General features: G+C 38.2%; 1 protein-coding gene across 1 annotated transcript; it reads right to left on the bottom strand.

Moving 5' to 3' along the window:
• Positions 1 to 7,358: 7,358 nt before the first annotated feature.
• Positions 7,359 to 11,788, bottom strand: LOC125495185 (uncharacterized). The gene is made up of 5 exons (XM_057392946.1): positions 11,548 to 11,788; positions 10,905 to 10,997; positions 10,697 to 10,813; positions 10,214 to 10,545; positions 7,359 to 7,425 (listed from the first exon to the last, which is right to left on the bottom strand). Exons 1-5 carry the CDS (start codon positions 11,755 to 11,757, stop codon positions 7,359 to 7,361), a joined length of 819 nt encoding a protein of 272 aa, XP_057248929.1. The 5' UTR covers positions 11,758 to 11,788.
• Between the last annotated feature and the right edge of the window lie 3,279 nt (positions 11,789 to 15,067).

A 15,067-nucleotide genomic window follows, 5' to 3' on the forward strand; every position in this document is an offset into this window, starting at 1 on the left:
GCCGTATGGACCCTATCCTTCTCGCCATGGGAATTTGATGATAGCCGGCATTCGCGTCCATGAAGCTGAGAAGGGCGTGCCCGCCGTCGAATCGACCAACCTATCGATTTTTGGCAAAGGGTGATTGTCCTTCGGGAGGCTTTTTTTAAGGTCTGTGAAATCTACACACATCCGCCATGCCGCTTGGCTTTTTGACCAACACCACATTGGCCAACCATTCCGAGTATTGACACTCTTAATGAACCCAGCTTCCAGCAGCTTCTTGACCTCCGCGGCCGCGCGGCGTTTCTTTCGGGCCTTGATGCCTGAGCTTTTGCTTGATCGGCCTGAACCCCTCTTTGATGTTAAGCTTATGGCACATGATTTTTGGGTCGAGGCCAGGCATTTCTGTGGCCTCATAAGCGAAGACGTCTTGGTACTCTGTGAGCACTTGGATGATGTCTTGCCTTGTTTGAGGATCCATGGCTTTGCCTACCCTCATAGTCCGACTGGGGTCCTGTCCGATTGCGACCTCTTCGTCATCCTCAGCTGGTTGAGGTCGCTCGTATTGTTGGGGTTGTCTGTTATTATACCCCGAGGCTAGTCGAGGGCTGACCCTCTTCTCGTTTTCGTTTTTTCGAGTCCTTTTGGACGTCGTTATTCAAGTCCTTTTGGACGTCGTTATTCTTGAGGCTATTCACGTAGCACTCTCTTCGCTGTTTGCTGGTCGCCTGTATCTTTCCCACCTTTCCGTCATCAGTTTCGAACTGCATGAGGAGCTGATAGGTAGATATGGCGGCCTTAGCCCTGTTCAGCGTGGGTCTTCCCATTATTATATTATATGGCAAAGGGATGTCCACCACTAAGAAGTCGATTGGTAGGCTTCTCCCCTTACCTTTTTCACCTATCCAAGTGGGTAGCTTTATTGAACCGACTGGGTGAACGGAGTTGCCCCCGAAGCCTATGAGCGGGTTATTCAGGGGAGTAACATCCCGCTCGCTGTACTTCAGATTCTTGAGGCACTCAAGGGTAGTGATGTCGGCGGACGACCCGCTATCCACCAACACTCTCTTTACCCTTGTGTTTGCTACCTTGAGATCGATGACCAGAGGGTCGTCGTGTGGAGTGTGCAACGTCCGACTTGGTTCCCCAAAGGTCATGATTGGGCAGTTGGTTTGAGGGAGCTGGACGTCAAGCACCTGATGTTTGAGATTTTGGAGGTGGGCTTTGCGCGCTCGGCCGGTTAGTCCACCCGACGCAAATCCTCCAGCGATGACACCGATGAACCCCTCGGTGTCTCCGCTGTTCGACTGACCCACCTTTTGCTTCCCCTTTTCCTCGCTTGTGTGCTTTAGGTAGCGATTGAGCTTTCCCTGGTCGGCTAAACCATCTAGGGATTTTTTGAGTTCTCTGCAGTCTTTGGTGGTGTGCCCACATTCCTTATGGTAATCGCACCATAGGCTCTTGTCCCTTCGAGAGGACGATGTCCGAATGGGTGCTGGCTTAGGGAGCCAAGCTTTTTCCCTAATGTCGAAGTAGATTTCTTTCCGATTCTTGTTGAACCGAGGATCGTTGTCGTTGTCGGTAAGCCGATCCCCTCGACCTCCCGTTCTTTGATATTTAGGCTGATCCTTGTGGTTCCCCTCGTCTTTCCTTTTCTTGCCCCCTTCGTCCGAATGACGACAGATATCCGTCGCCTGGATGAACCTCTGAGCCCTGGTCATGGCTTCCGAGAAGGTTTTTACTTCATTCTCAGCCAAAGACTACCTGAGCCGACCTGGTTGGATCCCGGACATGAGGGCGGCAAAGGCCACCGCATCCTGTAGGTCGGTTATTTTAAGAGATTCTTCATTGAACCTCTTGATGTAGTCCGCTAGGGACTCATTTTTGTCCTGCTTCACCCCCATGAGGTGGAGGCTGGTCTTTCTTTGCCTTTTCCCAGCCTCGAACTGGTGGATGAACAGGTGCTCCAAGATGGCGAAGTTCGTGATGACTCCGGCTGGGAGTTCTTGGAACCAATTGAGGGCAAGGCCTTTGAGGGTGGTGGGAAAGAAACGACACCAGATAGCCTCGCAGCTAGTTTGAACGCTCATCTGAGCTTTGTAGCTGGCCATATGATCGTCGGGGTCGGTTAGGCCCGCGAATGGTTCGATCAATGGGGTTTTGATTTTTCTCGGGGTTGGGGTCCCTAGGATTTCCTGACTGAAGGGGATCAGGAACTTGAGCCCTACTCCCGTCAGCTTAGGCGGCTGAGAATGGGCCGAGTCGCCCTGCCCTTCTTGATGATGCGCCTTTTTGTTGAGGAGCTCCCGGGCGTCGTAGCCCTGGCTGAGGCGCCTCTTGTTAAGAAAGTGTCGGGAATCCTCGGACTTCCGACCCGCACCCCCTCTTGGGGATTTTGATACGTGGGTCTCTGCGTGCTGACGGGCCGACCCCTGACGAGCCAACTTCTCTTTGTCTCGATGACTAGGTTCCCTCGCATCGGATCGTGGCCGGCTAGGCTGGTCCCGATTTAAACGAGAGTTGCGCTCTTCCCTTTGAGAGCGGGCTACAGTACGCTCTCTATTCTCAGGTTGATTAATGGGGATGAGCTGGTGCTGCCTCTGCTGAAGCATGGCCATCATGTCCATCATACCTTTTTGGAAGGTTTCTTGGAGCTGGGCCGTGATAAGAGCAATGTCGGCTGCGAAGAGCGGTTGAGGGTCGACATTCTGTATTTGCTGAGAGGCTGACCGGGGGTCCAAAGTTTGAACGGTGGGGGACCGCCGACCGGGCGATGGGACCTGCTCAGCCTCCCTGTTATGTGGGGGTGAGTGGCCTCTCTCAGGCCGAGGAACCTGGTCAGAGGTTTGCTTGCTACGGGTGTTCTTGGTTGGTGCCATTGCTAACTGGTGTTCGAGGATTGATGATCGAAGCTGAGTAGCTGATAAGGTAAGTCTCAATAAGTGGTGGGGAAGTAACTTTTTGTACTGTCCCCACAGACGGCGCCAAACTGTTTCTGTCTAGAAATTAAGGATGTCTAATGCCTTGCTAAGGAAATACCGGGTCAGATCTGAATGTCCTGAGTCAATAGTCCGTATGCCGGAATCCTGCAAAAGGTAAGGTTAGACTGCCCCGAGGGTGGTTCCGGGATCGCCTCTCCGACGCTCAAGTTAGTGATCAAGCTAGAGAGATAAAGTCTAGAGAGAGATGCTCTGGTTTATTAGGTAAGAACTCAATACCTTCTCATTGATGAGGGTGCTGGATATTTATAGTGCTTTGGGATTCCCAGCTGTAGGCCAGCTGGAGCCTGGAAGGCACTGACAGCTGGAAGAAGTCCCCATAGATGGGCCCCTGGGAGCTTAGGAACCTGCTGGGCCTTGATCCTCCTTTAATTGGTTTAGCCTTGGGAATAAGCCCCATATATTGGTAAAAGAGAACGTTCAATCGTAGGAATTGCTATGGCTTCAGAAGACATTATGGATTGGCCCAATCGCAAAGTCAACTTAGATCAAAGAGACATGTGATTCAAAGTTCAGCAATCCTCAGATCAGTCACATAGAGAGTTATAAATGGTATTATATTATTTAAGTATTGGTAGTAGATGTGTATAATTTTGTATTAATCTCCTATCAAATCTAACATGTATTGTTGAATATGACGTTCATAAAGTTAAAAATATTACATCACCTAATTGTGGTCAATCAAATACTACCATTCAAGATGAGTGCGTTACACAAGTCAATAATGACAACGCCATAGATGATGTGAAGATCATTACAAGTTCGCCTATCATGTGTCATCAATTTTGCAATTATAATGTGCATCGTAAAATTGTTTAATATGATCACAAATTTAGTAACTCATTTGTTTTTTTAAAACAGATAGCTAATCAGACATATGAGACCCTACATATGTATATGAGTTTTGTGGGGCGGAAATGTGGTTTGATGAGAGAGTCAATAAAAAAACAAGACAATGAAGCCGAAGTTTTGATTATTATGTTGCATTCAAAGGAAGGTTCAACTACCTCTATTAAAAGATCCATCTAAACTTATAGACAACATAATAAAGAAGAAACACAACACAAGCAACCACTTTGTTGAAAACATATGAGGATAAAGTATGATGTATTCAGTTACATCGACAAGTGGAAAAATTATTGCACCTACAACTCAAGGTGGAGGTCCATACAATTACAAAATTGGTGGTTAGAATCATCACTTAATAGGTAGTTTGTTGCCTCCTAATGGTGCATGGCCTAAGTATTCCCAAATTTACATATACGAAACGAAGGATGAAATTAGGAACAGAAAAACTTGCTGCAAGGTACAACATAATCCCTGGCGTTACTTATCATTTAGTGGTTATTTGTTAAAGTTGAATATTTTGTTATACATAGCAACTTATTTTCTTATAAATGTCTTACCAGTACCAAGAACCCTAATAAGTTCGCAGATCACTTAGTCACACAATTACATGATATAATATATGAAAATAACCCTTTAGCTAAAAATTCATCAGAATGGCTAGGGATAGGTTTGCATCAGATACACACTAGTAGAATAAAAGCTGATTGTTGCGGTCAAAAAGTGGCCTATTGCTGCGATTTTGGGCGCGCAACAATTAAGGGGGCAGCAATAGGTAATAATAATATTGTTACGGTTTAAAACCGCAGCAATATCTACAAATATTGCTGCGGTTTTTAGGCCAAACCGCATCAATATTATTATGTATTATCAATTTAACAGATAGTATTGCTGCAGTTTTGGGCCAAAACTGCAGCAATATGTCAATCTATTGCTGCGGTTTTGGCCCAAAATCGCAGCAATAGATCCTGGTAACCAAAAAAATTTTTTTTTTTGCATTTTGCAGTCCATTTAAAAGATTAAAAATAAGGCAAGAAACCCATTCACTATCTCCAATTCGCAAATGAACTTAAAATAAAATGACATATGAATCTCTAATATATAAAAATAAAAAAGCTAGTTACATAAATAATACAAAAAAAATTAGAAAGTAAAATAAAAAAACAAGAATTACAACGAAATAACTAATTACAGAAAAAATAATGAAAGCAAAAAATATATGAAAAAACAAGAAACTAAAAAAAAAATCCTAAAAAAAACTGAAATTAAGAAATTAGAAGATCGCCCAAGAACTCGAAGAAACTCGCGACCTACTGCGATGACCAGCGCCAAGAACTCCGGCGAGTGTTGACGAAGAGCCACGAGCCACGAGTGTTGCGAGGACGAACAAGAAATCGACGAAGAACCGAACCAGGTTTCGACGAAGAACCGAACCAGGTTTCGACGAAGAATGAACCAGGTTTCGACGAAGAACGAACCAGATTCCGACGAATGAAGGATGAACGGCAGACGAAAGAACTAACGAAGTATGAACGGCCGACGAAAGAACGAACGACGAATGAACGGAGGGTGTGAGAAAAGAAAACCCTAAATATTTTGGGCAGCGTTTTTTGAGTTTTAGTGGAACGAATGAAGGGTCGACGAAGGACGAACTAACAATCGGAAGAGATAGAGAAGGAAGCGCTGGTGTTAGACGTTGAGAATGGCCGACGAAGGACCGGTGAGATGAGAGGTTGAGAGCAGTGTGAGGTTGAGAGCAGGGTGAGGTTGAGAGGAAGTAAAACAGCGTGTGAGAAGTTGAGAGGATGAAAGAATGAGATTGAAAAAACCCTAACTAATACACGCATAGTTTATACTTTTTTAAAAAAATATTTTTTAATGATATTGCTGCGGTTCCTGACAAGAACCGCACCAATATATTAAAATATTATTTTTTAATCCTATTTTAATATATTGCTGCGGTTTTGTCCCAAAAACCGCAGCAATATATCTTGTTAAATAGTCAACTTTTTTTCAAAAATTTGTTAAGACAATATTGCTGCGGTTTTCGGTCGAAACCGCAGCAATATGAATATCTTATATTTTTCCTTTTCTTTTTTTGTGATATATTGCTGCGTATGGATAAAACCACAGCAATATCACCGCAGCAATAAGCAACTATTCTACTAGTGACGTGTGAGAATTTGCAATTAAGGCTTATAGGAAAACAAGAGTCTGATGGAAGAACTTATAATTTGCCAACGACATCAAAAGTTGTTGCACTTATTGTGCCGTTAAAAGAGATATAATTATAGAAACAAAGGGTGGAAAGTTACAACAAATTTCTGAGCTTCATCCTTCTTACATCGCAATGCATAGAGATACGACTCCAACATATCGTTCAATGAGAAAAAGATTTAAACTCACTATGCGTTAGTTCTTTGCATACATGATACGAGATCGAGCTTCAGAAGCTGCAACCATACTCTTATCTTCGAGGTTGTTACAACAATTTTTAGTAGATGCTTACACAATGATTGAAGCTAAAAGGTTGTCTTTTCTTAGATACAACCAACAGAGTCTTAGAGCCGCGAATGTGAAGAATTTAAGAGGCGTTGTCGAAAGAGGAGAAACAGAAGGATCTTCAACTGGAAGTCGTATAGTATTGCCAGCTTCATTCACTGGAGGACATAGTTATATGAGAGAAAACTACCAGGATGCGATGGCTATTTGTACATGGTATGGTTATCCAGATTCATTCATAACATTTACGTGTAATCCAAAGTGGCAAGATATCAACAGATTTGTAAAGAAAAAAGGCCTCATGCCAGAGGGTAGGCTGGACATCATCTGCCGAGTTTTAATGATAAAACTAGACCAACTGGTCCAAGATTTAAAAGCGCGCAAAATATTTAGAAGGGTTACAGCTGGTACGTAACACATCGTCCTTACTTGTATTATTATTATTTTTATTATAGTTTTTAAATTACCTTTGTGTTGTTACAGTTATGTATTGTCTATAATATGAGTATGAAAACCTACTTTTGTGTATTTCGAATTTTCAGTGGTATATACAGTAGAATTCCAAAAGAGTGGTTTGCCGCATGCTGATATTTTGGTGTTCATGCATCAAGAAGACAAGTACAGTGTAACAACCGAGATTCTCCCAACCATCTTAAAGAGGATTAAGTAAATTGTAAGAGACTCTAGTCGAGATAACACGGACTATTACCATCACATTCACCAAACAACATCAGAGAATATTACAACAAGCCCTGATTCTCTAACTTTATTTTAATAAATCTCTCTAGAAAATCCGGCAGAATTTCCTTTGAAAATAGGACAACCCAAAATCGAGAAATAATTTAAACCTATTTGCAATCTTAATTTATAAAATAATCTAGACTCAACAACCTCAACGCTTAAGCGGAGCAACAACCATGCCAACAGAGAATCAGGAGCACTAGCTAGCGACTCTTAAATACAGAATTATGTGATAACTAATTTAGTTGCTTACTGTTACAATGTCGAGCGTCCTCACTTTGATAACCACTATAACACTACTCCAGCTCCAGCTCGTATTAGCTTCAACTTGCAAATATTCACTTGTGACTCCAACCTGAAACATTTAAGAAGCTACCACCACCAAGTGACAGACCATATAAATGACAAAACAACATACACACATTAACAAAGCTGAGTACTAACCCATAAACAAGATTAACACATGCTTCGATGGCTTTTACTTGAAAATGACTCTCAACGATCAACATGGTCAAAACAATCACATGTCATAACAATGTATAACATTTATCATGTGGGACACATACATGATAATCACATCTGTTATAATAGAGCTTAGCATTAGTCTTATCAGACACATATATGTAATACCTTTATTCAATTATTCTTCTTATGACACATTATCTTTCACATAACAACAAACGAAGAAAGAGGATTCCAAAATATTCACAATAGAGACATTTCATATATCATTATTTAATTAACCTTTCAACATCACAATTTCTTATAAACGATACGAGTTTACCGACTCTATTATAAACTATATACTTTATCTCATTTAGTTAATTTCTTAGCGGAAACACACACTTGTGCTTTCAAATACTATATCAATCATTCCTTATACTTTTACAACCAATTCCTTATCAGAAACTAAATAGCATGACAACATTCCATGAAACGATTCCTTATCAGGAATCCAATATCAATATAACTTTCATACTTTGAGATAACTTTTTTTTTAACCAGGGGGAAAGAGAAAGCGGTGGAGGAGACAAAGCTTACACTATGACAGTGGGGGTCGTCACCCAACCATTCGCTTTACTTTTGGCCAATAATTGCGACAAGTACGGAGTACATTTTTCTGCTTATTTAATCAACCATCCACATGTTTCACATTACCTGATATATCGCCCGATTATCGCCCCACAAAGCAATGGGCATGTTTTCCTATCCCCCCACGGTTAATAGTCTATGGGGGTACTGTTCATGTCACCTCATCCGACGACTCATACGAGGCTACTTTCCCATTTAGATAACTTTAGGCGGTCATTCATAGCATAATAGATCATTCTTGGAACTCATCCATAGTTATAATAATTCTTAACAACTTTGTATAAGAAATCATACTAGGAGACTTCACTTTAGAGAACTATAAATCACACGTCATAATACCTCTTTGCGTAATTCGGGTTCAATATGTATATGCATTTAGTTTCAACTCAATCCAATCATAAACTTATAAACTACCACAACTCATGATTCATGAAAGAAAGATTGATTAAACTTTAACATTTATGGGTCATTTTATCTCGTAAGTCCAATCCCAACTACTATTATAAATGACAACCATTAATGAATCATAATCCTAATTACTAAAGCAAGTCAACGTCATTTCTAATCAGAAGTCACTCAACCATGTAGTTGGAACTACTTTGAAGTATTTCTTGTACTTACACTTACTTAAGTAATATCAGGTATTAACTTACTTTTGGTGAATACTAATTACACAATAGAACAACTTGATTATATTACTCCATATACAACGTAGGTAACTAAGTCCATAATTAATTAATCAATAACCAATACTCAACATATTATTAGCCACTATTGATTACTCCTTTCCAAAGTTATTTCTAGCACCAACAAAGTCATATCCTTCATTTAAAAGTCAATCTAAGTGAATCTCTTACAAGTTAACTTTGATTAACTCAAATCTCAATTATTTAACAAAGAAGTGGGTAATGTTTTGCATTATAACCAACATAAGAGTAGTTTACTTTATTTAGTGAGTATTACTAAAAGAAATAAACATCTAAATTCCCTTTTTCTAGACTTTAAGTGAGAAAGCTAATTAAGTTTATTAACTCTTAAAGTCTAGTCTAATAATCATTTCTCATAACAATATAGGACAACACCCATCACATTATGTAATCCTCTCACAAACTAATGCTTTTAGTTCATGAGAACACTATATTATAAATTCCCATCTAATTAAACAACATCTTAGAATTACTTTTAACCAATTTAGTCATGATTAGAACGTTATCACTACTACATAATTGACTTTAAGTAACACCCAAAAAGTGTTACTTATAATGCTTAAAGTGTTAAATTAGATAATAGGTAACACTTTTTGGGTGTTACATCTGCCCGTGTTACCTATGCTAGTAGGTAACACTTTTGATCGCCTATAGTAACACTTAATCAAATGTTACTTTAGATTCGTTTATGTAACACTTTTAATACTTATTGTAACACTTGTAAAGTGTTACCTCAAATTTATTATGTAATACTTTTCATATTATTAGTAACATATTGTAGTGTTACCATAACCTATAGTAACACTTCATTAAACATTACGTATCACTTTTTATCATTTTAAGTAACATCTCTTGTGTTATTAGGTAACACTTCATTGTCATATTCTGTAGCACATTATAGGTGATTAAGTAACACTTTTCTTTATTAGGGAATATGTGTACATACATATATAAAAATTAAAATTAATAGATAAATTGACAATTATATATTATAATAATAATAGAATTTTGTACACTTATTAGTGCTACTTTCATAAATAATAAACTAATGAAATATAACATATGTTCAATCTAAAACTAAAATCATCCAACAAGAATGTACGTATTCATATGGTAATCTAAAACTAGATCTAATAGTCATATATCTGATGTGTACTCCATTTGTATCATCTCGCCATATGCATTCATTTTCCTAGCGACCTCGATTTCATGTGTTGCTACTCCAGTTCATCATTTTGATTCTCTTCATCCTGTAATAAAAAAAATTAAGATGAAATCTTCAACAATAATATTATAGAGATGCTTGTTAATTATGTTTGAGAAGTAGAGAAGCCTACGAATTACCTTATCCTTCTCTTATCAGTAGTGCCTTCATGAAGATGCTTTGTAATATTATGAATAGTGGACACATTTTCAAGTGAATGAGACAAATTAGCAAACATCCGTGGTTCAAGTTGTTGCTCGAACGTTTTCATTACTTCTCTAACAGTGTCTTTCACAATTTGGTCTTTATATGATTGCAAAAACTCATCTGGAATGACTACACCGCCCACATAATCTCCCTTACACTTTCCTTTGATTGCACATTTCTTCAACTTTTCTGATTTATTCATAACTTTATAATATGCATCATCTCCATTAATTTGACTTTCCTTTTGGACCTCCTCCATCTTCTCCTATAATGACAATACAATAAATTATTACACAGTTTAGGTAAAGTCAGCATATTTTAGCCTAATTGCGTGATTTGTTCAGCATATGTACCCTTCTTGTTAATTAAAAATATAAGCGCATGAGTTAATGGATCAAAAATAAAATAAAACTTACAATGTTCCTTTGTATAGGCTCAAAGGATGTTTTGTAGTTTTTGTCTGCTTTCCTTTTTCGAGTTTCTTTATACAATAGTGCTTGTGACGGTGGCTTTTTCTCAGCATCTTGTTGTTGCTACCACATAAACACATAATAAAAAATAAGTAATACTTGGCAATAGCAAAGAAAGATAAGAAATAATTTTTTTGGTGTATAAAGCATTTACCAATTCATGTTGTTTCCTAACAAAGCTTGTTGGACCCATAGTGTGCCTATCAGTTTGAATTAACCTGCTTTCTCTTTTCTTTTCACTTTGTATCTGCTTTTGCATTACCAAAGAGAATCATAACAAAATAGGATTAATCCTACATATGGTGCACAACACAATAGAGAAAATAATGGATTTAAGATAAGTATTTTCAAGGTTTGAGTTAGGCTCTTGATTTTGGATGTTTACACATGCAAATAAAAGAAATTCAAGCCTGGATTGTTTTGATTTCACCAATATAGTGGTCATCCTAGTAAATGGAGAAAGAACTAATCCAACTCACTACTTCAAGGCCAAAAAAGGCATAAAAGTACCTGTACTAATTCCAAATTCCAGAATTCTAGCAAATCCTTGAAATGTGAAGCTGGCATTGTATCCGGAGCATTTTTTTTCCTATCATTATCATTGTCATATTGAGTAAAGTGTCTCTGCTTTATGATGCACTTATGTTTATGCCAAAGCCTCCCAATTGATGCCAACACAGGGTCTTTACCTTCTTCAGATATCATATATTTTTTCTAGCATAATCAATAAGACACACTGTTAGATACGATTATTAAAGAAAATAGGAATCAAAAAGGGCATCTTAAGAGTCGCATACCTTAACATAACTCCAAATCTTGTCCTTGTCTACAACATGATGCCAATTAAGCTTGTTCAATGGTGCTAGAGAAGAATTACGAGCTAAAGTACCAAGGAATCTTGAAAATTTGTCTACAGTTTTCTTATCTGGACCAATAGGCTTCCCCATTTCATTAAGAATAATAGGCTTGCGGTCCTCTGCTGTCCATGCATGGACATCTTTGCACATAGTTGGTCCTCTAGTTCGCTTTCCTTTCGTAGGTGCTACGCAAAAGTTGACAAATAATATAATTTAAAACATGCAAATGTGAAAATCAATGTGAAACAACTAATAACAAATGGAGGGAGTATCTAACTTACTGTACTTGTATAATGAACAGATTAACGAACATTAATCTTACTGTACATGCAAATGTCACAGAGATTGCAATCTTAGTTTCAATTTTAAACAGAGTATCTCTTGAAAGGTGCGAGTTTGGAAGGCACCTTTGTATAATTCAGTTTGAAAGGTGCGAGTTTGGAAGGCACCTTTGTATAATTACTTTGCATAAAACAGAGTAATTATAATGAACAGATTAGCATTCTTGAAAGGTGCGAGTTTGGAAGGCACTTTTGAAATTTTGAGCCAGATGAAGAAGGATTAAGAGATCTAGTGGGAAACCAGGAAACCTGCTCAGAGTTGGACTTGAAAATCTTCCTAAAAGTTATGGCCTGCCTCTCTGGCCTCATATTAAGTGGCTGCACCTTATATGATGTAAGCTAGACCTGAATAGATATCTTCAAAACTAATTATATACTAGTAACTAACTCACATAATTCAAAAGTAATTCATATCCCTTATGCAACAAATATGACTTAACATGATAATACACCTGATCTACATTCCTCCTTGCAACTGGGGACTCTTACTGTAATTATATCAAACTGTAATTGATCTGATAAAGTGTTGTCACTACCCTTTTTCTCCTCCCTTTTGTTGAAGAATTGGTTAAGTTGTAGAAAAAGAGGTAGATTTAGGTGCGTGCAAAGTCACAAGTATAGGTAGGTGGATGAGCGGAATAATCCCTTTATTAGCGGTGTACATTTTGTTGTGGAGCAATACATATTTGAGAATTTTTCATAAGTGGGTTCTAGCTTTCCCTATATCGTCCGGTTTGGAAGTTTTGTTGTTTTAGTGAGAAATAAGACTTGCTGCATCAGAACAAGAAACTGTTACAAGGACCAGAACAAGGTAGTCGTCATGGAAGAGTTGAGTCTGTGAACTTCAAGAGACTTGTGACTGAATCAAAATCATCATATGCATCCCACATTAGGCCACATAGGGGATGGAGAAAGCGAGGTGGTAAAACTAAAAGAAGAAGCAAAGATTTGAACGATCTTAAGTGTAATTTTGCATTAAGATATTATGATTATTGATTACCTACTGTGCCTTCAGTGCTCTGCCTCTGACAATACTGTGCTCAGAGTAGTCCTTTTTGAAAAAGATCGTTATAAAAATTGAAGCTACATTTAGAAAGAATGGTGAACATGGTTTGTTAATTTTGTGAGTTCACTAACGACAATATGGAAGGGGTACCATAATCTAGTTTCCGCTGGCATCTGCAGTGTAATGTCTAAATTCAGAAGAAAGTGACCTATTAATTTGGAACAGCCCATAACAGAAATATGGTCTATTATTTTAGGGACGGGATTATTATAGATTATAGTCGAATCATCTGGGAATGGCGTAAAACAAAAGGTGAATTCTTCTGACAGCGAGGGAGGAATACCTAGAGGATACAGCTAGTGTTAGGAAAGCTTAGGTGGCTGACTGGGACAGACCATGTCTAAATGCATTTATAGCTTGGCAAAAAGAAAACTTTTCTATTACAAGCATAAATCAAAATACTGATCAATAAAGAAGAAAATGAGAAGGACAAAAAATTACAAAAACAAAAGAACTTTTCTATTATAAGCAGTTATTAAAAGATGTACATTTCTTAGGTTACAGGTAAGGTAGAAAAGAAAACTATTTTTCAGCACACTCTACACTCACTTTGACCAGCATGAAGCCTGGACACAACGACTTCTTGATCCCAAGACCCAAAAACAAAGACAATTGAGTCAGATTGACATCAAGGACGATGTCACTTGTCACGCCGTCACATTGCTTTCTAGACTCAAGTCCTAGCTACACATCAAGTTTAGACCAACTGCAGCTAGCCCAAACAAGCAAAAAATTTAACTAAGCAAAGGTTTGGATCCAATTAGGTGACTCTTGTCAACCACCCCAACTCTCCCAGTCATGAGCCTCAAGGCTCAAATTATTAACAAGCTTCTTAGATCAATTTTTACACATCTCCAAGAATTATACATAATTAGCCACCACATACTCGATATCTGACCTGCATTTATATTTGCCACAGAATAAAAGTGCATAAATGTAGTTTTGCTGAAAACTTACTGAACTTGTTTCAGATGACAACATTAATAAATACAGCAAACATACAGACAGTTAGACAGATAAACTATTGTTATTTGATCAAACTTGTCAGGAGTCTTGATTCAAAATAGTAAGCAAAAAGGCCAAAAAAATGGGGGAAGCAGAATACACCATGGATGAAAGAACAAGGCAAATGGGCAACTAACCTGGACAAGAACCTCACTGATGTAGAGATATAACAAAAATCTGCAACAACATAATCATTCAAAAATTATAAGAAAAAGAAGGAGTATAATTAGTGGAACATGATATTCTCTTTGTTTCAATTCCTTAAATCAAATACTTCAATCATATGGAAAATAGGAGAATGATATATGAGGATAAAATCGAAATCAACAACAAAGTGAGCTGTCTAATTGAAACGTATGCAATCAAAATATACTAATATAAAAGTAAGAATCGCAAAATGGCATTCGATCTTGGACTATTTTCAATCTAGAACAATACTCCCTAGGAAAGTCAAATTGAAGACTCCATCCAATCCTAGTCAGTCTCATCTAAATCATCATTATTTTTGTGGCAATTGTCACTTGTTCCATTGTTCACTCTGTGGAGCACCTCAACTGCATCACAACCACCTTCTCTACACCAACTGATGTCATCATTATTCACAGTAGCCAGATTGAGATTCTCGACATGTTCACAACTTCATCAGGATAAGTAGCTTCATATTCCACCTCAGCATAAGAAAAGTCTCTTGGAAACTTTCTATCCACAAAATGCCAATCCGCTTCAATGCCACCCTCCACATAAAATACTTGATGCACTTAGGATGCCAAGACAAAAGGGTCATCTGTGGAACATAATTTCCTAAAGTTAACAGAGTTAGGCCGTACTCATCTATTTCCGAATGAAACCAATCACATTTGAATAGCACAACATTGAATGCACTCCAGTAGTCTATCTCAATTATTTCTTTTATGATCCCATAATACGTAACATTATCAAAAATGGGATTATTATCTTTACTAGTTGCAAAGCTTGGAGTTAAAGCAGCCAATGAGACTCCACAATTCTGGGTTTTGCATTTGTCATCATGCCCTCTTGTGTATAACTT

Source organism: Beta vulgaris, chromosome 2 (genome assembly GCF_026745355.1).
Source record: "Beta vulgaris subsp. vulgaris cultivar EL10 chromosome 2, EL10.2, whole genome shotgun sequence".
Taxonomy (NCBI): Eukaryota; Viridiplantae; Streptophyta; class Magnoliopsida; order Caryophyllales; family Amaranthaceae; genus Beta; species Beta vulgaris.